The 27,629-nt window shown below is 46.3% G+C and overlaps 1 protein-coding gene across 3 annotated transcripts in view; it reads left to right on the forward strand.

Moving 5' to 3' along the window:
• SH3PXD2A (SH3 and PX domains 2A) overlaps nt 1-27,629 on the forward strand; it is a 261,074-nt gene that overhangs the window by 69,169 nt on the left and 164,276 nt on the right. For all 3 annotated transcript variants that reach the window (XM_086616386.1, XM_086616387.1, XM_086616389.1), the window contains exon 3: nt 9,070-9,145. In XM_086616386.1, the coding sequence (XP_086472512.1) occupies nt 9,070-9,145 (76 nt within the window). The remainder of the gene's footprint in view (nt 1-9,069; nt 9,146-27,629) is intronic.

Here is a 27,629-nt window from a genome sequence, read left to right on the forward strand (position 1 = left end):
GCATGGCTCTGACATCTCTGCATGACCCTGCTGTGCCACATAACTGCAGCATTCATCTCTCCGTGCCTCTCTAAAACAGGCATTATGGTATGGCCTTACTTCCTAGAGATGCTGTCAGGACAAATCCACTGTAGATACCAGAGTGACAAGAGACATATAATCACCATGGATCAGTGCAGAAGTATGAAGTAGCCTTTGTCCAAGCATCTTCCAGTGTGGTTAAGTCGGATGAGGCCAGTCTAATTTAGCGCTGGGGAAGGAAAATGCTTCTGGCAGGAGACATCAATAGCTGCTCTGTGGAAGGACAGTGTGGGCTTTCTGAGAAGCTCTTCAGAGATGCACCAAGTGCCTCTGTCATCCCAGGCCAGCACCTCCAAATGTTTTGCCAGTCTGTGTTAGCCACAAACTCTGGGCTCATTCTGGGGAACCTTTAGAGAAAGCTGCATTTCTGTATGAAAAATACCAAATGTCTCGACTGGGAAACAGCATTCCCTCTTTCGATGGATTGTGTTGGGGAAAGACCCTCAGTCTCTGCTCCCTCCCTTCTCCTCCCCTGGCTGTTTTAGTTGGATACTGAGGGGTTTGTAAGATTTCCAAGATTTCTGGTGGAAATTTTCAGACCTGAGAGAGGCATTTTCCCTTTGGAGATTACACTATGCTATAAACGTCTGTTCTCTTTATTTTATATGCATTTTCCTGCTTTTGTTTGACTTTCTCACGGATTGCACTATATTTAATTCAGAACACATCCTATAATGCTGTAATGTCAGGCATGTCAGCCTGTTATCCGGATGGTTTTTGCTTTATTTTTTTTCTTCAAAAATAAAAGGAAAGCCAGTTGCTGCTGCTTCTCAGGGATTGAATTAATGCACTTCTCTTGCATGCTGTGGCATCATGTAACACCAGGAGAGAGCCAGTGTCACTGACTGCCTGATATAATTATTCCTGCTGCACTGTGGAGCTGGTTACTGCTTTAGGAAGAGATGGAGTTTCACCTCTTTCTGCTGCATAAGATGTCAGTTATACGTGTGAGTGGCTAACGGATGGGCTGTGCTGTGCCCACTCTGTTTCATGCCCTCACCCAAAGATCTCCAAGTCATTTGCAACTTTTGCTAATTGATATTATGCTCAGGAACAGATGCTAGCTAATTTTGAAGGGTTGGGAGTTAAGCAGACCTCCTGCTGTCTTAAGTCTGTGTGAGCAAACTGATTTGTTGTTCCTGTGAGAGGGTGAAGCAGAGGAGGAACAAAAAGAAGCTCAATGTGACCCACATCCAAGGGAAATCCTCCAACAACTGTATCCTGCAGAGGGATCTGCCCCAAGGGCCGCGGTTTTGTTCCCCATCGTGTATAAGCTTCTGTCATTGATCTCAGCAGGTACGGCCCTGGGCTGGAGTAAATCAGGTCCTTCCACTTATGTCACGGATGCTCTTGCTGGTTCACCTTACCAGAAAATCTGTCCTGAAATCAAACCATCGAGGAAGTGATCTACTCTGAACAGGCATATAAAAGGTGAATCTGTAGAAACAGGCTTCCATGTTCTCTACTCTTTTTGCTTGTTCTTATGTAAATTTGCTGGAATTTAAATGCTGATATGTTACCTGATAGCATGAGAGCCATTTGCTGGAGAGGGTGGCTAACCGTCTTCCTTAAGTTGAAAGACTCCCTTGGATGGTCTGGTTAACCAGGATTTGGAATATGCTACAGATGGGCAATCCCACAAATGGGAGGATAAGCATATCTGAAAACCCCTGATAATACTTTTCCATGTGCTTCTGTCCTGCTGATTTTAGAAGAGTTCGGATACTCTGAATTCAGTCTCTGATTCCTGCTCTGCAGCATAAGGCTCAGAGTATTTGATGGCTCTTAATTAAATCTAATGCCACCTTCCTGAGATCTGTCTCGCATTTTGCAGATGCAGAAGTGGAGATAGGACCAGAGAGGTTTGTCCATGGGAAAACTCTGGCAGATGACAGAATTCAACCCAATTCCGGCCCTTCCCTTTCTTGCAGATCACACCATTTATAACTCAAAATATAGCTGATGATGCTGTAACCATCAGTCATGTCAGCAAGCAGCACAGCTGGTTTTCAACTTCAAAACGAAAGGAAATTGCTGCTGCTCCTCAGGGTTTTAATTAATAACCCTTCTTGGATTCTGGTAGAATATCTTACCTCCCCTTCTTATTCAAGCTTTCATTATCTACATCGGGGACTTTCAGCCTTTTCTGATTTGCAGATGAGCTGAACCCCTCCTGCCGAGGGTGAATTCCATCATCACCAGTTTCAGATCCCTGGTAGCACCTTTGCTTTTTCTCCAGTTTCTTTGGCAGCCCTCTCTTACAAGCGTGCACACAAACTCCATACATGTACAGATGCCTCCTCTCCTCTGCCCCCATGTCTCAGTTGGTTGTACCCCTCTTTCCTCCTTGGGACTCTGAGCTCAGATCAGCCCCCTGAGAAGGGAACACTGAGGGCTGGGATCACCATGTGCCTGGTGCCTAACTGTCCTCTGGTGCTTCACCTATCAAGTCTAGCAGTGGCTAAATTAAAGTTATTGTCAGCTTGCCTCATTTTTAAAGAAAAATGCATTTTCTAATGAGCACTTGGAAAATGGGAAGCTAATATGTCCCTAATATGGCTTTGGGACCACTGGAATAACCAAGAGTAAGGTGGCAAACTCGCTGGGGTTTCTAGGGGCACCTTGCCAAAAACCTGCTGCTCTTGGTCATGGTTTTCACCCATTATTTCTTGGGTAGAAAAGTAAATTAGACACTGTGGACAGGGAGCAAGGCCTCATCTCTCTCTGAAAAAGATCCGAGTCCTGGATCCATTTGCAGCGATGGATGTTGTTTTGCTTGCCAAAGCAAGGGGTTCGGATGAAATGCATCCTCAGAGTCTTTGTGTGTGAAAATAAATCTCCCATGATTTCAGTGCTGACCTCCTGTGGGGCTTTGATTTTTGTCTGGCAAACTTACATCCACTTGAAAAGGAACCAGCAAGATATGCACGCTGATAAGAGATTATGTGGATGTCCTGATTTGCTCATTTTAAGAGGTGTGGAGAACTTCACTCTTCTGACTGGCGGAGAGTTAAAACTGTTGCAAGGAAGGAAGAGGAAGAATTAACAGCTCAGCAGGAAACTTCAGCTAGAGTCTGTGGTGTAAGGCATAGGTGGAAGTCAGGTAATTGTCTCAGTGTATTATTTATTATAATTATTATAATATTACATAATATAATTATATGTATTAATTTCAGGGAGTTAGATTTGGTCACAAACTTCCAAAACCTTGAGACCTAATCAGGAACAAACTTCCCACTGGCAAATGCTGCAGGATCAGGCCATTGAAGAGTTCATATGTTCATGTCCCCTGCTTTGGTCGGCTTACAGCAGAGTAAAAGCCTCTCTAGCAAAAGCGAAGTTGCTCCTTAGACTCAGGTGCTGTAAGTCCTTATATCTAAAACAAAAATAAATGTTGTTTTATGAAAATCTAACCAAGATAAATAAAATGCAGTAAGTGAATAATTATCAAGAAAGTGCGTGGCTTCTTGTCCTCAGAGAGGCTACTTGTAGCATTGCAGAGGGCACTTGTTTTTCTTTATTAAGATTTTTAATCAGATGGTACCATCACAAGGCAGACGGGGGCTGAATCTCATTTTCGGTGCAGAGCTGGTGTGAAGTGGCTGCAAATGCCATCAGCTGATGATTGCTGAACCCAGACGGTTCTTGTGTGTGGGAGCATCTTCCTCTTCATTACATGTTTGTGTTCTTGGGTAAAGGTGGCCAGAAGCAGAAGAGATAAGAAGGAAGTAACAGTTTAGCTGTAAGTGAGGACACTGGCTACACCTCTTATTTCCCATTTACATGTGTGAGGCAGCTTCCAGGGCTCCCTACATATATATCAAAAGCTTAGAGACTCTGTTATTTGCCTTTCAGTTTCTGCACCTTGAAGGATGAATTTGGGTCATGTTTGTAAATTTATGCTTTGCACCATAAAAGCTATAGTAGAATCATAGAATGGGTAGGGTTGGAAGGGACCTCAAAGATCATCTAGTTCCAACCCCCCTGCCATGGGCAGGGAAACCCTCCACTACACCACGGTTGCCCAAAGCCTCATCCAACTTGGCCTTGAACACTTCCAGGGATGGGGCATCTACAACTTCTCTGGGCAACCTGTTCCACTGCCTCACCACCCTCTGAGTGAAAAATTTCTTCTTTATATCCAATCTAAATCTCCCCTCTTTCAGTTTAAATCCATTGCCCCTTGTCCTAGCACTACACGCCCTTGTAAAAAGTCCCTCCCCAGCTTTCCTGTAGGCCCCCTTTAAGTACTGGAAGGCTGCAATAAGATCACTCCGGAGCCTTCTCTTCTCCAGGCTGAACAGCCCCAACTCTCTCAGCCTGTCTTCATAGCAGAGGTGCTCCAGCCCTCGGATCATCTTCGTGGCCCTCCTTTGGACCCGCTCCAGCAGCTACATGTCCTTCTTGTGTTGGGGACTCCAACAGTAGTTGGAGTAGTAGTTTTTGTTTGATTGATTTTTACAGTGAATGCCAATTCTTAAACAATTTCTCACTTCCAGGAGCCAAACTCCACAAAAAGGCCAGTTATTATGAGAGTTGATGCCACTGAAATCTTCCTATTCCATTCTTGCAAGTCAGGTGATTTCATGATTATGTGCAAGTAGTAAGGAGTGGAGTGGGCCAGTGCTCTGAGCCTGCTTTCGTTTTGATGAGCGACAACTCACACGAGTAATTCACTTGATTTTTAATAGGATTGATTGCATGATCATTTATTGACCACTCATAATCTGGACCACAAGGTTGATAGCATATCTTCTAAATGAGTTTAGTGCAGAAGGAGGCTGTTTGGAGCAGAAGGCAGGACTCCATGCAGGCCTTATGTAGGGAAACTGTTGGCAAACCCAGAGCAGTTTGGAGAGACAAAGCCTGGGAAGGTGATTTTGGTGACGAGTTATTTGTGGTTGTGCATCTGTTGTGCCAGAAGCAGGAGTGGGATATGTTTGTTGGGCCTTACTCCAGACATGCTGCCCAAATGGGTGAGAAGCTCACTTCCTGGTTTCCGTATACCCTCCCTGTTTCCAAACGGATCCCCCACCCTGTGACACAGTGATGTAGTAATGGATTTCTTTCTGCTCATCACACCGGTCATGCAATTGGAGGCTTGCCCATGGTGGGATTTATATTGCTTCTAAGCAGATGCAATGAGTATGAGCTCCCCTAGGTTTGCCAAAATGGATTGCCCACTTATGTTTTCTACCTTCCCGAAGCCAGCTACAGCCCTAACTGTCCTTTGGGACTCTGCATCCAGACTTTCCTTCATGCTGGAATGATTTTATTGTAGGTGACGGGATGAATTTCTCATTCAGCAAATCATGTCCCCATGTTAAATGTCATATATTAAAGATGTGGGCAACAACTTGTGGAGCCTGACCGTGTCTGAAGCAGAATAACCTGAGGCGTGAAGTGAAGGATTTTTTTCATCAATCATATGTATATTTGCAATAATAACAATAATAATTTCCTTTAATAGAAAATAATTTGTCACAGACTAAAGGGTTTTCAACTTTTGGGTGCTCTGCAGACATCTAGTTAAGTGAACTGAAAATCTGTTTATTGGTCTTTGGCTGTTAATCATCCATGTAGGGAAAGTGCTGTGACTACCAGGAGGAGTTTCTGTGGTTCAGCCCTTAGCTCCCTCCAGTCCTGGCTGCTCCATTTATCTCCGTGATTAGTGTTTCCTCTTATCAGAGCTGGGCTCAGTGAGGCTGTTAGGCATTGGCTCTGGATACCCATCACCTCTGGGAGATTTGGGATGTTTCATTCAGGCCCACTGCTGCTTCCAACCCCTCCCCCACCCCCTGCATCCATCTCATCTTCTACTTCATGTCCTGGTGGGTGGGAGGATACAGAATCCTGCTTTTCTAGGATTTTAGATCTAACTTTCACTGTCTTTGAATGGCAGAACTGGGTGCAGGGAAGTGCTGAGGAAGGCTCCCTGCTTCTGCTGCTCTTTGTTTGGCTTTCAACATTCTGAAAGGTTTCCTGCACTGCAGAGCTGAGGGGCAGTTGTTACCTTCCAGTCTGTGTTGCAGGTTCTCTGTACCATTAGTGCTCATCCATACAGACATTGTCATTGTGGGAATGCTTTTTTAGGCATTAATGAGAACACCCAGGCATAGAGGCAGGGGTGTAGCTGCTGGGCCACAGTTATGTCCTTGCTCAGATCCTTTTTTAGGTCTATTGGGTTTCCCATGTCATATCTGAGATTCAGCCAGTAGTTTCCTCCTGAACATCCTGCCCAGCACCAGCCCATCTCTCTTACTGAGGCAGCACAAATGCCAGACCCAGCTTGTTGGTCCAGGAGCTGATCCACAAGCCAGTGGCAAGTGTCGTCTGGGGTCAGGTGTTTGGAGAGGGATTGTCGCGCTCCTCCATCGGTGCCCAACCTTCTATGGCCTTTCAGAGGACCAGCAACTTCACTCCTTGTCTTCAGTTTCACACAAATATGTGCATGTTGCCCATGGAGATGTTGTCTTTATATATCTAAGATTATGAGAAATCTTCCATGTTTCCCAGGGACTTTGCATTAGGACAGGCTGTGTCCCCATGGATTGTGTCGGTGGCCTCTCAAGTGCCTCTGCTTCCCTTCAGCTCCCCGCCATCCAGACCCTCCCAGGGGAGGCAAGAGCCGAGGCCGAAAGTGTAGTCTAGGAAAGTTTACCCAAACTCTTCCAGCTGCAGTTTATTGTATCTATTTTGCTGATATCCACCCTTTAGATAAATAGCACTAAGTTATACACGTTGTGACTCTCTTGATGTGGTGAAAAAGGCTTGTATTAGCCAAGCTCATCTAACTCCAAGAATAACCATGGGAATTTGACTGTCTTGGTTCCAGCTTGAATCAGTCGCTGTGTAGCAAAGTGAGAATCGTCTTCCTGGCTAAAAGTACAGCAACAGGGAAACTTCAAGTCAGTCAGTGGGGATTCCCTCCCTCTCTTTTTTTTTTTCCTTTGAACAAAACTCCTGCCCGTGCCTGACCTCAGACATGCAGAGCTCTACCTACAAGAAAACAAAATTTCCCATTTTCAGTAAAAACCATGTTTCTGTAGGCAGAAAAGTGAGTTAGCTAACAATCTGCAAAGCTATGCTCTATTTATTTACCAGGCTGACTCCCTGATGGGGAAACATGTGGGATCTTTTAACTTTTTCTCCTGCACAGATGTTCCTTCTACTCCCGAATTTCCTCTTGATCTTTGGTTTGCTGTACCATATGGTGAAAATGCTGGAGATATTGTGCACGGTGGAAGAGGAGAAGGATTCTGTGTGCTTAAAACAAAACAGTAAAAAAAAAAAAAAAAAAAAAAAAAAAAATCTGTTTTTTCCCTCCATGTTGGCAAAAAAATATTTTTTAAAGGAAATCTGTTGAGGTAGCAAAATCACTGTTAACTCACACACCCTCGCTGTCGGACACAGCATTGCTAAGATTAAATGTTGATTGATGAGCCAGCCCTCCCCACCCATGCAGCTTTTGCTGCCGCTTTAGGTTATTTGTGTTGAGCTGTAGATGCAGGACCCCTGTCTCCTCACCTGAACTGCAAGGTCAAGTAACAGGACCACTTGTTTTTCTTCCCTAACTTCCTCAGAGGCTACAGGGCCTCTGGGTTGAAAGATGTCTCCCCTTGTTGAAGATGGGTCACTGGGCTAGCAGGAGCTCTGGAGTTCCCCCAACCAAAGGGAGACAGGGGTTCTGTGTAGGATCAACAGGGACATAGAGCATTGCATGGTACATCTGAAATGTGGGAGAAGGTTAAATAGAATATGAAGGTTTAGGTATTTATTTTGGTAGCACCACGGGCTGTATGACAGCAGAGGGTGAATGGAAGGAGTCAGAGGCTCTGGCAGGCAGTTTTCAGGGCTGGGGCTGGTCTTTCTTGGGCAGGCCCATGAAGGTGCAACTGGAGCAGGTGCTTCTTTCTCTTCTGTCCGAGATTGTGCATGGCCTTTCAGCTGGTGTTCAGCCTCAGTGGCACTGGTCCATCCAGGCTTGTCACCCAAAGAGAAGTTGTAGGGTTCATTTAGGAACATTGGGTCAGTGTATTGTTTTCCTAGGCTTACTTCCATAGAAAGTCACTGGTGGTCAACAGCCTACTCCACCGTGCAAGCTGACCATAGCCGTGAGTACTCCTTTGAGCTCCTGAGGTTGAAGGCTGGTTGTGGCTGTGTGGTATGATAGGATCCTGAGCCTGGTTGGCCCTTAGGAGTGTGTTAGAAGCAGGTGGTTGTGGTGGGCAGGATTTAGGAGGTGGTGGGGCAAGATCTGAGCTGATGTGAGTGAAACTCTGACTTGTGTGGTATGTAACCGTGTACTCAAGGGTGTTTGTCACGGGCTGAGGGCACAAGCACCATGAGCTGTGCCTTCTGGCCATTAGTGGTGGTGGTGGTGTCTGGGATGCTCTGCTCTCCCGGGGCTCCCTCGCTGCACCCCTTTCTCTGATGCAGCCCTCTGTGTAGGGACTGCAGTGGAAGATATTCCCCCAAACCCATCTCTCCTTGGAAAAGCAGGAGTTGTCTTACAGAACCAGGGCAGTGGGCGATGCCTCACCAGCAAGAAGGTAGAGTGGGAGTTTTATTAAATAACTTTTAGTCTGGTTGCTTGAACAGCATTTTTAGCCAGGTGGGTGGTCTGTCGCGGGGACAGGTAAAAACTGTGTCTCCACCAGCATGGGCAGGCTGTGGATTAGAGACAAGGCGTGTGTTTTCTAACGAAGAATGAGAGCCTAATTTTAGAACGGCAGCAAGGCCGGGCTCAGATGTCTGCCTGGGCTGTGTCCCAGCTCCTCCGTGCCGCCAGAAACTTGCCCTCCCTTTCTTGGAGTGAGCTCTATCATACCTTTTTATGCACAGAGTCCTCTGCAGCGAGGCAGAGGGATCGCTGCAGTTGCTTTGCTAATCCTATTTTTAAACCACACACAGACCAAGAGATCCCCTGGTCCCTACACAGACAGTGCATGTTTTCCCCCTAAGGTGTTTGTTCTGTTTCCTTTGCAGATGCAGCTTCTGGACAAGTTCCCTATTGAAGGAGGCCAGAAAGACCCCAAGCAAAGAATCATCCCTTTTCTACCAGGTAACGCTGTGGGGAAAGCCCTAAATAAGATGGGTGAGAGCAGCTGGGGACTGCAGTTCCCCAGCCACCCTCTCTAGTACTTTTTGTCACTGGTCCTAACAAATGCCTTTTCCCTGGGACCTTGTACATGCAGCCTTGTGATACCAGATGTTTACCTCCTCCTAAAATAACTGGCATGGTGTTTAGTGCTCTCAGGAGATCTTGCATCAGCTGTTCAGGTTCGGGTTGGCTCGTGCCTTGCCTCACAAAGGGGTTCATTCGATGGCTTCTGGAGGGCTGTGGCCGTGGGGTGCCAAATGGGAGGCCACTGGAGACCAGGGACACCGTCTTCTCATTTGTGGATGCTGTGGCTCTGCGAATAATGTTACTGTACAACAAGGAATGAATAATTGGAGTTGCCACTGAGATATAAAGGAAACTGAAAGAAGGTTAAATGCAAGCAGGGATTTCTGCAATGCTAGCCAAAAAGATAAGTAAATATCTCTGGCCAGAGCCATAGTCCCTCTGACAGATTTCAGAGAGGGGAAATGGATGGATATTCTCTCCTCAGGGTAACGGCACGCACTTCCACACAGCTTCTTCCAGCAGTGACTGCAGGGATGGCACAGGGGAGATGAGCCAGACCGCAGCGTGCTCTTGGAAATGCACGCTCAGGCCAGCTCTCTATTGTCTGACTGCACGATTCTGGCTGTGGTTTAAAGTTTGGCTCGCTGCACTGCCTGTCAGGATAAATGGAATAATAATAAATGGAATATTTCTGTCTTTAACTGTAAAAAGGAGATCCCAGTTCTTCCCCAAAGGTCTGTAAAGAGAAGCTGGGATGGGAGGGCTTAGTCCTCTCCAGAAGCGTGCTGTGGTCCCTGACACTGTTTGCAGGCAGAGCAGCTGCTCCAGATGTGTGGTGAGCACAGCTCCAGGGCTAGTGGGGAAGCTGGGACTTGGAAACCAGCAGCGCGAAGACGTGACGCGAGTATCGGAGCCGCAGTAGGGCAGCACGGCAGTCTGGCAGCCTCCATGGGCCTTCTGGAAAGCAGCCCCAGGATCGGGGTTTGCTCTCTGCAGTGCCCTGTGCCACATCCAGACCCTCTGCAGCCAGGGGGAGGTGGTGGTGCCCCTCCTTTTCCGATCTGAGATGAAGACAGAAGTCCAAGTGTGGACTCTCTTTCTAGCTGTGCCATGAACAACAAGTCACTTTATGAAACCTCTGTACAATGAGGATGGGTACTGCTGGCCTGCCTTTCTTGCTGGAAAGCGTTTTGAGATCTGTGAAAAATACCATACAGAAATGCAAATGGCTTTAGGTGAGGTGCTGCAGGAAAATCTCTGTCTGCAGGTAACAGTTGTTCTTCCTGTATTGATGGTCACTGGCCCATTTCTTTTACTTTGTCCTAGAAAAACGTTGGCTGAATGCAGGTGACTGGTGCTGAGCCTGTGTGCAGTTCATAGTGATGGATGTCCTGATATATGGGTGGGTGATGTTTGCAGAGGATCCCCTATGCCCATTACAACACTTCCCACCCTCTGAGAACATGAGGGAGATGGTACTGCTGCGTGTCCTTGAGGGGAAGAGTTTTATCTGGAAAACATTTGGATTGACTTAGTGTCCCAAAGAGAGGAGCTGCCAGAAGAGAATAGACCTCAGCTGTATTTAATTTAAAATTTCTATGATATACGTTCTACTTCTGATACGGAATCTCTGCCTCTTTCTTGTTGAACTGCTGAAAAGCCCTTGTTGCTTTACCCAGGAACAAGGTGACTCAGCTAAATGTCAAACAATGTCAAATTCGGTTAAATAAACTAGCTGCCGTAATTAGAATACTCACGGCATTTCTGCAGCTGGGACTGTGGATTACTGAAACGAATACCTAGCCATAAACTGTCTTAATTAGAAAGCAGCAGGGCAGATGTTTGTACTTAAATCCCAGTTTTATGAAGATGTTATGATCTTGCTTGCTTATTACAGGCCTCATTCAGCCAAGCTGGAGTGACTGTGTGCTGGGTTCTGAGTGCCTGGGGTTTGCATGTGCCACTTGCAGGCTTCGGCAACTTTCCCCCATCAGGTCTGGTTTAGAAAGTCTATGCATGTCAGCCTGTGACTCCTGATTGTCAGCGATGCCGTGGTGCTCTCCTGAAATAAAGATGTGCTCTGAGCCTGGGACTTGAGAAGGTACCTTCGCAGGTCATTTCGCCATGGCAGAGGATGTGTATGGGACTGGTGGGCAGGTCACCCACAGCATGGTGGAGCCACAACAGCTGCCCATGCAGCTGCGGCTCCATAGGCAGAAGTGGGGGGGGGTGGTGGTGGTGGTACCTGAATCTCCTGCTGCAGGGACGGGCTGGAAAGGAAGAACTGAGGGATGACCACAGCAGGTGGGGCCAAAGGGCCACCCAGGCCTGGTGGTGGCCTGTTGTGGGTACCGAAGGAGGAGTGCAATCTCGCCCTTCCTGCACCCTGACTGTTTAGCAGTCGCAGCAGGGCTTGGGGGATCTAGGACACTGAGACTGTTTCTGGTGTGTAGATGGAGAAGGGAAGACGTCTAAGAGATGAATGATCTCTGGGACACCTTCCTGGTCTGTCTATGATCGCCTAGATAAGAGACAGGACATACAGAGGGTCTCACCAGGTGAAAGCAAGCTTCTGTGTATCCTTCCCACCAGCCAGCTGTGCATCTGGAGCAAGAGAGTGGACAGTCCGGGTCTTGTAGCTTGGGCACAGTCATGCTAAATCTCAGTTTACCCCACCCAAAGCAGGGATGATGGTGCATGATCCTGATTTATGAGGAAAGCAAAAGCATCCCATTGCCCTGTTCAGCTCCCAGCTGGACATCTCCCTCCCTCCCTCTGACCACACAGATTGCAGATTCCCTGGGTATTAGAAAGTGTTTTGCTGCAGGTTTCATCCCTGCCTGGGAGCAGACGGCTACCGCTTTGCTGATCTGTTACGTGTTGGCGGTGGTTTTTGCTCTCCGCACAGATGATAACCCCCTTTTCACCCACCACTGCTCGTGTGGTTGGTTATATGGTTGCAAGTTACTGGGGAAAGGGCTCCCTGTTCAGGCAATCTAGCTTTAGTATTTGACTGCACTGCAAGCCTGTTACCTGTAAAAACAAGGAAAGCGTAGGAGAGATCAGAGCCTCGCCCACTGAGGAGAGACCGTATGGGGTTCAACAGCAGGAAAGTGCAGTTTTTCTTTCCTCTAGACATCTTTTAGCTTGTTTTTATCAATTTCTTCAAATGTTTTTCCCCCTCTTATACAAGTAAGGACACTACAGCTTTCAGTGCCATGAAAAGGAGCAAGGAAAATAATGAGCAGCGTCAAGCAGTCCTGTAAAAGATGTCCCGTGGATAATTTTGTAGTTTTGTTTTACTTTTTGAGAGTCACTCCCCTGCTTTCGATTTTTCTGGGTTTTTTTGTTTGTTTGGTTTTTTTACCATACCGAAAGGGCGAAACGTACCTTTTTCGTCCCCTTTCCCTATTTTCTTGCCATGAGCTTTTCCTTTCTTCACTCCGGTTTACCTTGTTACTGTTGGAAAAGTCTGCATCAAGGGCGATGAGATGTAAAAAAAGCAGTTTGTGGGGTGGCCAGAGAGCATTTTTTTAGTTGGTGGTATGAAATTTTTGTTTAGGAGGATGGAGGGAGATTGTGAAAGAGTCAGAATAAAATTTGCTGCCAAAACCCTTTCTAGTTTGTCACTGTAAGAAGACAGCGATGAAAAGCACTGTTTGACTGGGCTGGTGAGACTGTTGGTTGAGCCCATTTGCAGTGCACTGATTTCTCCATCACCTCTCCTGCTCCATATCCGAAGAGTGATCTTTGGAGTGTAGACTCAAAGCTTTGCTTCCCTCCCTATCAGATACTTTTATAACTGCATCAACAGACAGAAGAGTTTATGGATTTAGGCCCGCTTATTTCAGGGATCTTGAGGTAGTTAATGAAGAAACTTCGACAGGAAGGAGAAGACTGGTCTATTGAGCTTCTGGAGAACACAGTGACAAATACAAATGGCAGAGACAGGGCAATGCAGTCCTGGGATTAACAGTTTTGCAGTGGTTGATCCAAGGCTCCATGGCTTGCATTGTTTTTCATTTCTCTTGGCACTAAGTGGAAGAGCCGTCTGGAGACAAAGCTGAAGTTGCGGAGATGTCTGCACCTCTTGCTGCACCGTGTCTTCCAAAGCACGATCTTGAGGAAAACCCACTGCATGGCATGAAGTCATCCCATCACACTGGCTACTGGGCTGCAGATCCCTACCATGGAGAGATGCTTGGGCTTTCCATGGCATGGAGGGCTGGGCATTGATGGTGACAGCCCCTTGCACTTTCTGCCTGGATTCCAGCTTGATCCCTGCCTGGACTTCAGTTTTGAGCCCTGCTGAAAAAATTGGAGATTTTTGCATAAGCTATGCTGAAAGGAGAAGATCCTCACGGAGTGCCTGCTCTGCAGCTTCCATGCTGCCTGGAGAGGGAGACATCCTGCTCCAGGAGACTGCTTTAAGTGCCTGATTTTCCTTACCCTTGGGAAGCTGAGCCCTGTTCCAGGGGACCAGGGGGGTCGACACAGACTGCCCTACCAGCTGGGTCAGTCCCTGCCTCCAGTGCCTGGAAGCTTCTGCCAGAGCCACCTTCTATCTTCCTTTCTTTCCCATTTGGATTTTCCTTCTCCCTTGAATAGGCTGAGGAAAGAGGTAACCAGCCTTTTTGGAACATGTGCTGCCAGCAGAGCTCGGTGGCTGTGAGCTGGGGCACCGGGAAGGATGCTGGTGCAGTGGATGAGATGTCACCAGCCATTGGCCCTGCCATGCCCTGATGACCGGCTTTCTGCTCGAGAAAAGCAAAGCTCCAGCACCATCTCAAAGGGGTCTCTAGGGCTTTCTCCTTCCTTGGCCCCGAGGCAGTGGGGACATGCGATGCGCCTGCCAAGGTGTTTTAAGGAGAGGCAGCAAACACAGGGCAGCAGGAAGATCCCTGGAAGTGGTGCAGGTTTGGCCCCAGTTTTGCTCCCAAGCTGCGTGTGGCAAGTGCCTCTCCTCCCCCAGGCTTGCTGGGGGCTGTTCCCCGCGTGCTGCGGGAGCCGGTGACAGGAGCCCAGCCCCGCGCCTGAGTCAGGAGGGCTGCGGGAAGGGAGAGGTGCAGTCTCGGAGGGCGCGGGAGGCCATCCCAGCACCGCCCAGATACCTGGGGCTGCCGAGGGGTGCCAGCAGGCGGGGAGCGCTGACTGGAGCCTCCCTGTTTGCACAATGCAGGAGGACAGGGAATAACCTCTCGCCAGCGCCGGCTGGGACCTTCCTCGCCTCCGTTTCTGCCACACACGGGCTGCAGTGGGGAAGGAGAGCTCCTGCCGATGAACTGCATCCCAGGTGGATATGTCTGCTTTTTGGTTTCGGTTTCATGTGTTGGTTTTTTGTTGTTGTTTTTTTTTTTTTCCCCCTCTTTCCAATGCTGTCTTTGAGGAAGAGGAAGCTGAGGAGAAAGGCTTGAGCAGGTTTGCAACAGCAGGATTTCGTCCATGGTCATGAGAGCAGCATTTTTTCCTCTTGGTCGTGTATGTTCCAGCTTTGCTCCTTTCGTTTTGCTCCGGGCTGGAGGAGAAACAGCCTTTTGTTCAGAGATGTTGGGTGGTTATTCTTGTACTGAAACAGAGACAACAGGCTCATCCTAACAACGAGCACCGCAGTGACCTTCGGATCCAGAGGTTCATGTTCCACCTGTATAAATTGAGACCAGGATCAGCAAAATTAGGATGTGGCTGTGTGTAATTTTGTCACAGGTGCTGCATTTCAGCGGCGGTCAGTTCATGAGAGGTGTTTTCGATATTTATTCTGCCCTCCTTGGGAGGCGGAGGGCACGGTGACTGCAGGGAGCACGCTGGCCCAGGAGGACACTTAGAAATCTCAGATGTTCTTATTGTAGGTTGTTTTCTCCTTTGGAAAGGAGGTTGCTAGCTGGGCTTTTAAAAGGAAATACATTCCCTGTCCTAATTCTTAGCTGGATTTTGTATGCAAAAATATGTTTAATTTCAGACTTGTTTTCCAGTTTTGATTATCCTCTCCTGCAGTGCTCTGAGCCAGGGCAACAAGGTCTTAGTAAGTGATTTTAACTTTTTTTTGGAGTTATTTTGAATTCCTGGCCTACATGAAAATGAACAGTGTTGCGGCAGTTCAGAGCCAGTCAAAAAGCAGCTAAAGGTTAAAAAAAAAAAAAAAGGAAAGATCAGGTAAAATTCTCTTCATCTTAGACCCAGTCATATCTTACTTTTTAGATGAAAATATGAATTCAGTTATCCTAAACAGCATTCCTTTAATATACAGAGCTAGTCCTGCAGGTGTGATAGGCACACACAAAACATGGAGAGAAGAGTCTCAGGTTTGCTGAGCTTTACTTGTGCAACACAAATAACCGCGATATTCTGCTGTGCTTTCCTGAATATGAGGCAGCAAACTTTCTCAGATGGAGAAAGAGGAGCTCTGGCCCCCATCTCCTTCCACCTACCTGCAGTAAATCAGCGTCGCAGTCCCCTGTCCCCACCTCAGAGGAGCTGTCAGGGGATGGGGAGGTGACCTATGGCACTGTGGCATGGAATGCTGGGGGCTTGAACAGCTATGGAGAGCTTTTTGGGGGCCCCTCCATAATGCAATATAATTTCCTCTTAATATACGTATTTTCAGTTTTCCTGCCTGATCTTTGGAAGGGAACAGTGCCTCCAGGTTTAAAATTAACTTATATTTGAGCCAGGGTAGTGTGTTAGCAAGACAGCTAACAGGTCCTTGGCTTGTTTCTACTCCAGTTTATTTAGGACTTGGGTGATCCTGAGCTTCTGGTGAGCTGCTCTTCAGCAGCTCCTATTGTTTGAGAAAGCGGTTTCCATTGTTTCTTTCTATTTTCTGCCTTGACTAGGAAAGCTATTGCGGAAAATTCATCTCCTGTCTCTCACAAGAGGAGAATGGATTTCCTGTTGGCTCCAGGCTTGAAGGGAAAGCCGGAGCTGCCGGGAGGAAGTGACTGTTCCTTGGACGGACGGCGGCAGGATTGATGATTTCAAGGGGGGCAGGCAGGCGTATTATGTTCTTCAGGCTCCCTGGAGATATTTTGGGGGTTTAAGTCTTTTCTAGTTGAAAGACAATGTTGTCAAGTGTGAGGTCATAGGATGCCCTTAGGCAGCTTCCTATTGAAGAAGCTGCGGAAAAGGCAATCGCCAGCGACCGACTGTCGGCTTTCAGAGCTGCCCACTGAGGAAGGGGCTGTAACGAGCCCCACATAACGGAGTGCAAGGCAGGGATTTTGGCTTTGTATGCTGAGCCTATTTCACTGGTGCCGTCAGGCCTTCTGGAGGTCTTCGGGCATTAATAAGGCATGAGCCAAAGGCCTGGTTTCATTACAAAAGGAAGAAAAAGAGGAAAAAAAAATACTAATGCTGGCATCTGCCCAATTACCTGGCCCTCTTCTCTCTCTTTCAGTCTCTATTGAGTCCTTTCTCAGTGTACAGATCCAAAATCTACCAGCTGGCAGCTGAAATGAGAGGCTTGGCATAGCAAAAACCTACAGAATATTTTTCTGGGGCTCATGTCTGCTCGTCTCACACAGAGTAAGAGCTGGTATTTTGCTCAACCAGAAACCACCTCTGGGCGGAAATCTGCATATGCAGAACACAACGTGCCTCTCATAAGACCATTTGAGTCTCCTGATGAGAGTTTTGTAATGTTCAAGCCACAGTTTCAGGGGAAAACAAAGAATGGAAAGGGGTTTGGGTTTGGGGTTTGGTTTGCTTGAAGCCAGAGCTAATGGGGATTTTTTTTTTTTTTTTTTCCAGTGCTGCATGCTAAACTGAAAACACCAGGGCAGGTTTTCAGTGCAGTATAGTTACTCGGACTCCTTGGGGAAATATACAGACGTTTTTAGTCAGAAATTAGTTAGATTTTGATTCTTGTTTTTAAAGGCAATAAATAAACACGGTTATTGACTTGAAAAGCAGTTTCAGCTGCATTGGACTCGTCGTTTCCTTAGGCAGCCGTTCCAGATGAGTGTGCCCTCTACTACTATAATTACTTTTTAAAAATAACTCTGCAAGTCTGTAATCTAAAGTGGGTGGTATGTAGCAAGTCTGAGAGCATTCTGCATTCAACCCACAGGCTGGGGAGAGGGTGGCTTTATATAAGGGTTTGCTTGTCTTCATCTCTGGGTTGAAATCTGACTTTTTCCCACAATCCATCAACAAAATGGCCCATATAATGAAAGTGCTTTTTAACACGGGAGTCGAGCTTGCCAGGGACTCAGATAGCTTTGCAGCCCCACAGGCTGTAGATATTCCCTCTGGATGTTGCTTCTCTGCCTGATCTTGTCTCTGTTGTATTAAGGTTTAAGCTGCCTGGGCAATAGAGGAGAGCAGAGCCCAGCTGAGGTTCACAGCTAAGTAATAGTCTAGACCTCTGTTTAAATCTGTTTACAGCCCACTTTGTCTTTTGACTGGGCCAGCTGACTTATTTATATACTTGCATGCTTAAAATAGGTTGTGATTATTTTTTTCCTGAGGATTGGAAACAATGAACCTGGGAATTTGCTGCTTGATCGCAAGTGTTTTCTCCTACTTTATTTTCTCTATTTATTAAACTTTTTGGGTGCTGATGTTCTCAAGTATGGTATGTTTGCAGACCTCCCTGCTCCACAATGTAGCTATTTTAGGGTCTCATGAACATGTTTGTCCTTACACATAAGCGGGTCTTTATGCTCAGGAGCAGAGTGAGGGGATACTGCAGGCAGGGATTTGCCAAGCTGAATCTATTTCCACTGTAATGAAATAACCCGTGGCAGCCTCTGCCCCCCTGTGATTTTTTTATTAGGGTTCTAGTTCTGTTTAATGGGAAAGCTGCAGTGGAGAGAGGGAAATAACGTTGGAATTAGAAAGAGGAAACCAAGGGTAGGTAGATGAGGAAAAGAAAGTAAGTCCTAGAAGTGGGAAATTCAATCCTCTTGAGCTTCTCCCATTCACAGAGGTGCTAATTCAGGCCCCGGGCTTGTACTCAGGATGGAGATAATTAATGTTTGCTCTCAAATTTCCTTGGGTCTGAAGTTAAGCACTTTCACCATGTCATTTTTTATCAGGGTTTTGCCACCTCTAAATAAAGAGCAGAAAATTACATTCTTTCTGCTTTCACATCCTAAGCATCAGCAAGTTCAAACTTGCAGGTTCCTTCTCATATTCAGGGCTCTTAAGAGCACAGGGCTGACCCAGAATAAGCAAAACATTAGCAATCTGGTTTGGCCCTTGATGGGGTTTTATTGCAGGTGTTTCGGGCTGGTGGGCAGACTTCACTTTCTCATTGAATGCACTGTTAGATGTCATTCTCACTAAATTCTTCCAACTCTTCTTCCAAGTCTTTCCACCAAATGCAGGATAGCTTGATACCCTCTCAGACAGGCAGTAAAACTATCAGGGTAAAGGCATTTGTGCCTGTTCTCACTAGGCAACATCGTTACTGCCGATCTATTTAAATCATTAGATGCAGAGAGCAGAAGGGAAAATACTCCTGTCTTAATCCTGGCTCCTACAAAACAGAGCAAATGCAGAATTGTGTGTTTAGCAGATTTCCTCTTGGGAAGAGAAGGCTCCTATAGATAATAATGCTTTTAGCAACATCTCCAGTGAACAAGGCTTTGTCCAAAGAACAAAAAAGTCGTAAGCTTGAAACATGCCTGAGTTTCCTGAGTGCACTCGCCACTGCATGCAGGCAGGAAGCTGTGTTAGTCTGGTTTGGATGTTTGCTCTGAAGTGCCATAAACAGAGTGTCGGGTCTCTCGGGATCCTGGTCTGACCCATGAGATAGAGGTTCCTCTGAGCTGCGGCTACAAGGAAGACTACCGTAGTTATGCTGCTCTGTGCCCACGTCCCTGAGTCTGTCCCATCTCCCTCTGACCAGATCCATCCTCTGAAGATGCTGGGTGGATGTGGGAGCCGGCAGCAGAGATGAACGGTGCAGCCACAGTAGACCCAGCGCACGCGGGTGTTAAGCTGCCAGCCGGCAGGGAACTCATTTCCTGCACAATTCTGGAAACAGCTGATCTGTGACACTTTAAGAAGGGGGAGAAAATACAGGGCAGGGGAAGGAAGGTCCTGGCTACATAAATATTTACTTTTGCAAAATGTCCCAGCCACCCCCTTCTCCTGGGGACTGGGAGAAGAAGGGGTTGCTTGCTGCTGGCTCTGGTATGTGGTGAGAGAGGACAGGAGAGCGGTGGGCTGCCCACAGCTGGAAGGAGCATGCTCACCACCAAGGAAAAGCTGCTCTGCTGGAGTGTGATACTGCCCTGCTTGACCCCCCTTCTCCCTGCTGCATCCCACAGCCAGGGGTGTGCTGCTGGACCGTTAAGAGCTTACTTGAACCTCTTGCCTGGGCCTCTCTTCTCTCTCCTTGGTCTTGTTCTAATGAAGCCAAGCTAGCAAGATATCCTTGCTACCTGGTTCTCCTTGCTCCTTCCCAGAGAGCAGCCTTGGGAAAGGGGCTGGGGAAGTGAAGGCGTGAAGCTTCCAGGGGAGCGCTGCGGCAGGCAGGTGGGGCATCCAAAGTCTGAGGGCTGCAGCATCTCATGTGACGTTGCCACTGCATTGCATCCCCAGAGCCAGCTCAGTCTGGAGTAGACATGAGCCATGTCGTATGCAGAAGAGGCACTAGCTAGACCTAATTGAAAAAGGCCCTCGGAGGACAGGGAAAGTAAAGACTTTCACAGACGGAGAGAAGATTTTCTTTCGATCATGGCATTGTTCAACCCAATACAATCTAGGTTTTCAATTTCTTTCCCTCTCCCTAGACAAAAATGTTGTTTTTTCCAGCCCTGTCAAAGTGAGGGTGAATTGACTCTCTCTGGTCTATAAATGCTGTTCAGTTGTCCTTTCATTAGCCCCTGTTGGCCGGGGTGGCTGATGCAGTGCCACGCAGACGTTGTGCACATTTGACACAGTATCTGACCACTGAGGCAGCTCTGAAGTCCCTCCCGTGTGTACTAAGCGGGTGGAGGGAAGGCTGTGGCGTGTTTTGCCTGAGGTCCAATTAGTCTGTGTTTGTAGCCAGGATTGCACTAAGCCATGTTTCTGCAGTATGGCAGTCTGCGACGGTTGTGTCAACACAGGGTGACTTGTATATAAGGAGATTCCATGAGTCCCGGTAACAGTGACGTTGATCTGCTGGTGGGTCTCGGTGTATTCTGCTCTCCTGGTGGTGTCTGTGAAACCAGAAGAGTGGAATAGGTGGGATTCAGAGATTTGTTTCATGCACGTGGTTGATGTGGAAACAGAGATACCACCAACCTGTTCCCCTCCACCCCTTCCATCAAGGAAATATTGGCTACGCTCCCTCTCCAGGATATGCACCATCACTCAGTGAATAAACACAAGGGATTCATGTTGTGGATAAATTCTGCTGCTGGAAGTCAAACGCCATCCGTGGTTAGATGACATCTTTTTTCTTGGAAAGAGACCAAGGTTAAGAAGACCAGGAAGGCAGGTTAGTTAAAACATGTCAAAGTCTCTTGGGTGTAAGTAAAGACTATAAATGAAAGCCTTTTAACTTGGAAAAGAACTTTAGAGTGATATGATCAGGTTCAATTTAGTCCAAATATTGCTTTATGCCATTAAGCTGTTATCAAGTTTTGGTTCAATTGCAGGAGTTTTATGGCTTCAGTGCAGTGGGAACAGTTGTAGCCTTTATCCAAGTAAAGCATTTCCCCTGAAACATTTGCAGTGAAGACTGCTGTATTGTGCAGGAACCTGGGAGTGAAACTGCCTGGAAACGAATAGCCAGGGAGGTGACCTTCTTTAGCTCTTTTCTTTCTCCATTCCAGAGTAACTACACAATCTAAGGATTTATATCGTGAACAATGAGGGGATTTAAATGAGATTTAGTTTTACATTCACGTTAATGAATCCTCAAACTTAGTACTAAAAGCTGAACATTTTTACCTATTTCCTCTTAAGCTGCAAGCGTGTCTGATTCAGCAGCGTCTTGAGATGATTTGTCAAGATGAGAAAATAAGTCACATCCCTCTTCCTCTTGGCATTAATAGGGAACTAGAATAATCCTGTACCCATAATATTATTTCAGTTGGGTTTGCATAATAGCCTGGAAATGGTTATACTCAATGCAATGCTTTGCAATGATGATGTTTCATCCTTTGAAGTTAGATTAATTCATGTCACAGAGTCAGATCCACACAAATAATAAAACACATACTATTATTTTTTCCAGTTTTTCTTAACTAGCCCTCATTTTCTGATCCAAGTTCTACTATGGTCGATTAGAAGTGAGTAGATTTTAATGCTGTTTCTGCAGATATCCAGCACCATCACAGCCAGAGAAGTCCCATCTCACATTTGGTATATTTACATATCAGTGTGGCTGTGGGTTTAGGAAGATCCTGGTGTTCCTAAGGAGCCTTGCTGCATGCGTGCCTGTACTCAAAAGCTCTGCAGAGCACGAGTACTTCTACAAAAATTACTGTAGTTGGCCCTCTCTGTGAGCCAAGGTTTTCCACATGCATCTGGACTCTTATTCCTGGCTTACATTAAACAAAGTGGGAGAAATCAGGCCCCCCATAATTACTTACAAGCTGTGAGCTAGGTACATATGTAAATGTTTTCAGGGTCACAACTTAGCTCTTTATTTTTAATATACTTTGTTATTAGTAATCATTTTTGAAGAGCTTGAAAATCCCACCCATAAGTTTCTGTAGCGACAAGCCTACTCAGCCTTCACCTCTGCTCCCAGTGGTATCATTGGATTTACTGTTGACTTCAGCAGGAGCAGATGCAGCGGGTCCAAGTGCTTTTGAAAACCCTTTCCCTGTGTTTTTCTGTATAAAACCCATCACTGTTGCTGCTGGATTATGTGACACTAGGGTTTAAAATGACTTAAGAATGAATCAAACTGATAAGAAGGCTAAGATGTAATAAAGCTAAGCAAAGTAAATTTGCTTTCTTTCTAAGGCAATGTGACTTTCACAAGGTTTTAATTTTCTCTGGCCCAAGTGGAAAAACAATCAGGTTTGGTTCATTCTGTGCGTGCACGCTAGGCATGTGTTGGTACTGCTCCTGTGAAGCCCCAGAGATGGCATGTTGCACCCACCACCATGTGGGCTTACCCTGGACGCGTGAGTGCAGGTGAGGATGGGGGGGGGGGGGGGGCTGGAGCCCACTTAGGAGGCTTGGCTTCAATTTATCCCTGTCCCCCAACCATAGGGTGCGATCTTGGGAATCATCAGTTAAACCCATGTTTAGTCATTAATTCTACCCAAGACTTGTCCCAGGTTTTCCCCACTGCCAGAAATGCTGTACAAATAGAAAACAGAAAACAGAAGATCTGGGGATTCAGGTGGGGTATAGAGGGTCCAAATCTACCCTGAGACTCTCTGCACTTCTTTTATTGGGGAAAAAGAGAGACAAACTAGAATTGCCCTGTCTCCCTGTGGCATTAAAAGAATAAATCCATTGTCTAGCGCTCAAATACTGCAGCGCTGAAGTCCTCCTGTAATTACCTGTGCCCAACTGATGCCTTGATTGCTGTGCTTAAAGCCTCCATGCTCACATCTGTTTGTAGATGTCCTCTGGAGCAGGGTGGTCTCTTGCTGTAGCAGTAATGATAAATACTTTGCTCTTATGGATTAGATTATTCCTCACCAAGTTGTTCTCAGTTTCACTGGAGGTCAGCTATACTCATCATCTGTTAGGATTTTCTCCCTTTTTTTTTTTTTCTAGCAATTAGAGCAGCTCTTTTGTTCTGCAGTGTCAGCAGACAGGAGTGTTCCTCCAGGCAGCCGCGAAGACAAAAACGTGCGGGCAAGGGTGTTGCCTTTCTCGGTGGATTTCTGCTCCTCTTTTCCCATCGCCAGCTCCCTATGCACGATGCTCACTCCGAGAGGTGGTTGTGTCCTCCCTATACGGTCCATTCCCCGTTTTGCTTCCCCTTGAAAAGAGAGTCCAGATGTTATAATCCTCTGGTAAGCCCTAAAACTGGCAGGATTCTTGTGTTTGTTTCCCTCCTCCTGTTTTATTTTCATAAGCCTATAGATCGACTTTATTTCTCTTCAAGGTTTCTAGGCTGGAAGACTTCTATTCATCCGCTTTTAATTAAAGCAATATAGGGAATTAAGCCTTTCACGGGGGTGGTTCTGGTGATGGCTATGAATGTTTTTTTTAGTTTTCCTCCCTTCTGAGCAAATGCTTGGAAGTGTGAGTTGGAGCTTAAGCTTTTTAATTACTGGAGTGTAAAATTACTACATTATGGTGGTGTGATTTCTTTGCAAAAGAAAAACTGTTTCTTGGCTGCTGCCGTGTGCAGTAGCATAACTAAGAGAGGACAGTTCACTGCTGCATCCTCGGAGGACAGGAGGGTGGTGGGTGCAAGGAAGGAATATGAATTTGGGCATCAAAGGGCTGAGGCAGTTGGTGGGGTGGTGCAGAGTGATCTGTGGTCTTTGCAGCATGGCGTGAAGGAGGGGAGGTGGTAGGACCCTGGTCCCTTCTCCTAGCAGTGCCCAGCTGTTTCCCACAAGAGCCTGGTTTAGATTAGGCTGCCCAAGGCATGGTTTCTCTTGACGTTGGTACCACACTGAAAGAGTGTGGGTATAGGGCTGAGAGTAGCATGAAAGAGTGAAGTACTGCTCTTCCCAGGCGATTTACAGCCTCTCACTCCCATTTTGTCCTCGTTCAAAGCAATGCTTTTGGGCTCATAAAACAGCCTTGTGCAAGCAGAGTGTAGGAAACTCTCATTGGCATATGGGGATCACAAACTGGGCTTTTTCTAAGTGTTGGGGAAGGCAGTGGAAGCCGCCTGCCCAAAACATGATTCCTCTGGGTGAGCAAGCAAAGGATTTCAAGAACAGGTCTCAGGCTGACCTAGGGAAGCAGCTGGCTTTTCCGCCCGGAGTGTTGGAATTATTTCAGGATAGTTTTACAGTGTGAAAGACTCCAGCAGGAAATTTTCAGAAGAGCCCAAGTGTCATCTGACCCCAGCTCCTGTTTTCTAAAGTGTCAGTGTGTTCCTGGTGTGTGTTTGCGTGTGTGTTTAGAAATTTGACTTCTGTTTCAAATTGTTGGCTATTTTAATACAATGGAAGGAAAGCTATTACCCTGAGCATCAAGAGCATCAATATGCTTGCAGGAAAACCTGTATTTACCTGTGGGTCCTTGGGGAGAGGAGATCATCCTCTTCAGTCTCATTAACTGCTGTCTCTTGCTTCTGTCCTTCTTGCATGTTGCTTGTTTCCAGCAGAAAGACACAGCTTCTCTTGGCTTTCTCAGCCCCATGAGCCACGTGTAGATTCATGTGGTGCTGCAGGGAAGCCAGCATGGGTGTTTGTGTCCTTTTCTGAAGTCCTTTGGGTCTGTCTCAATGCCAGCATGTGGTGAAGGGACCGTCCCCCCTCCATTCCTCTCTTTTCTGCTCTCATCTGTAGTCTAAAGTGCTTTGCCATCCCCGAGGGGCTCACGGATGCTGCATGTTTCTAATCTTGTGGCACAGCCAGGCTGGGTTCTTAGTCGCAGCAGTGAGACATCGTCTCCGATGTCACTTGGTTTGGTTCTGATCCCCGCTAGTCCCAGGGCCAGACTCTGCACTTGTTAATAGCTTTTTCATTCAGAAATGTGTGCGTCCCTTTCTGCAGCGTTCCCCTAGTGCAATGCCTAGAAAGGGCCAAGAAAGAATTTTTCTTTTAAACGTTTGCAATGCCTGGGGTTCCTCAGGGGCTCTGGGTTTATTCTGTGGTTTGTTACTAATGCAGGTTTCCTGGGGGTTATGAGATGATCTAAAGCAAGCTGACTTGCTGAGCTGACTCAGAAGTGACCCTCCGGAATCATTCCCAGGCAGCTGAGCTGTCTGAGGAGTTCACTGCAGGGGAATTGATCTGCTTGTTGTTCAAAATGAAATGTTCTTTATGCCTTCAGAAATATGTTAGATTCTTTGTTTCGTGAATATTTTCAAAAAGGTCCTTTCAGTGCCCTCTTTTTAAAGTAACAGTTATTTATCTGAACTCCAATGCACTATCTGAAATGCACCTGTCTTGCCCTTTTGGCACACGAGCAAAAATTAACAAAACGTGAGTTAAAATAAACAATGTGGAAAACAGCGTCATCCAAAGAAAAAAATTTTTAAAACTCCTGCTGAGCTACAAAAGAAACACCTATGACAAAGACTAATCTGGTACTTTTTCTGGGTAAATAACGTGAAGAAGAAGGTACTTGAAACAAGAGTTGTGTGTTGACTCAGAGTGATTTAGGATCTACTTGGGATTCAGATGGCTCTCCTTTCAAAGAAGGGAAAATAAGACTGGAAAGTGCATACTTGCGCAGTGCTCAAGATGTGTGTGTGAGCTAAGGCTTGACACAGCACCAGTGAGTGAATAGAAACAGTCCTTTTAATTCTCCTATGCTCTGGATAAGGTCTTTAACAAGTGATCAGGCTCATTGCACATAGTCCTTTGCCCTCCTGTTCTTCTCTTTGCTGTGTCCCTGCCTCATCATGTCAGGTTCACCCTGAAGATCAAAGTCATTGGAACTACTGATCATTAGTTGAGTGTGTGCTAAGGTAGATTTGTTGAAACCCATGGGCTAAGACCAGGTGAATGGAGGAAACACAGTGGTGAATCAGACCTAAACTTTCCTTCGTGTCTTAAATATACTGAACGTGCATCCTCCTCCACGTTGTGGAGTTGTATTGCACTACTCCTTGGAGTGCATTGGAGAAGTGATGTTGAATGTGGGCTGCCTGAGGAGTTAAGGAGTCTCTGTCTTTGGAGGTCTATTAGCTGTGGGTTAAACAAGCTTCTTCAGGAGTGACGCAGATGGAGCTGATTGTGCTGTGAATCAGCGTAAAGGATTTGCTGGTCTCTTGAGCTCCCTTCCAGTGCTGTATTTCTGTGATTTGATTATTCAGAGCCATACTGTGAAAAGATTGTGATGAAGATTAATTCAGAGTGTGTAGCAATTGGACATGAAAGTAGTTTGTGGTTGTAAGATCTCGGCCTCAAAAAGAAGAATTTTAAGACTAAAATTCAGTAGTAGAAACTTCTTGAGATCGGATGTTTTCCTGAACTACTCATGTTTTTAATCCAAACCCCATGATTTCTGGACAACACCCCTCTGATTTTTAAGTGGCACCGGTATAATTCTTGTCACCACACCACCAGTTCCTCTGTTGAATGCATGCTTTGAAGTACATGTATACGAATATTGCATTCAGAAAGTCTCATTTCACAGAGCAATCATAGCATTTGCAAGAAATGCTCTTTATTTCTTTCTCCTTCTTTTCTCCGTCTATGAGGAAAAAGACCAATCTTTCAAATCCATTTGCAGCAACACGGTTTTATGTAACACAGCAGGTAATACTCTCTTGTGCATCTTAGAAATGAGTGTGGTGGAAGGCTCTGCTACATGGTATGGGCTGTTGGATGCCTGATCCCACTTCCCTTCGCTCCCCATCCCTTCCTACACAGGACCTTACCAGTGGGTGAATCTTACCCAACGTTGCTGAGGCAAGTGCAGCATCACCAAGCTGCTGAACAGGCAGCCTTCAATGCTGCATATTTCTTGCAGTTGGGTAGTTTTGAGGAATGACCTGGGTTTTGTTTAGCACAGGTGCCCAGTGTTAATTCAGGTGCTATGCATTAACTTGTTCAAAAGTCATGGTGGAACTGAGCATTTCAGTTGGAAACAAGATAATCTTGTGTTTGTACAGTGTCTGGAATGGTGGATTTCTGCTCTGGGAATAAATATTTTGAAAAATATCTTCGGGTTCCTTGCAGAAGGACTGCTCCTCTCCAGCCATCTCCCTCTGCCCTCACACTGCTGGTTGGGAAGTGACATTTCCACCGTGATGATCCCGAGAAGGGACCCACTCTTAACCTGCCCAGGGAAAAAGTGAGGGCTTGTTCTGCTCAAATCAGTATGGAAAAATATTACACAAGGTGAGGCTGAGTTCTATCCAAACATAAATAGAGCAGCATGCCCCAGAATATCTTTTTGGTCTAAATGTTGCTCAGCAGTCGAAAGTCCCAAGTGCCAATAAAGTCACTGACTAATGAACATTACTCAGTTCCTTTGGGTGCTTGGCTAGGGGCACTCATAGTTTCCAGTCATACGATTACTCCTTTTTACTTTAAGCCATCCTGTTTTCCTTTAATCTTTCAGCCTTAAAGAGACATTGAGTAATGTCGTGTTCTGCTTCTTAATGGCGGATCTTTTTTTTTAACTTCCTGTCCTGCTACCTGGAAACACCTTCTTTATCTCTGGTGCCAGCTGAAGTGTTAGTTTTCTGGTTCGTTTTCTCTCACCCTTTCTGAGTCTCTCTTTCTTGCCCCTTTTTCACTGGAACTGGAAACAAAATTGGGATTTTCCAAGCAGAAGTGTGTCTGAGAAACGCAGTGGAGATGAATCAGCACCAGGACATTCATTCTGCACACTGGGTGTTTGATGAGGAGAGAGGAAGGGATTAAAAGCCGAACCT

Source organism: Tauraco erythrolophus, chromosome 9, assembly GCF_009769465.1.
Source record: "Tauraco erythrolophus isolate bTauEry1 chromosome 9, bTauEry1.pri, whole genome shotgun sequence".
Lineage (NCBI taxonomy): Eukaryota > Metazoa > Chordata > Aves > Musophagiformes > Musophagidae > Tauraco > Tauraco erythrolophus.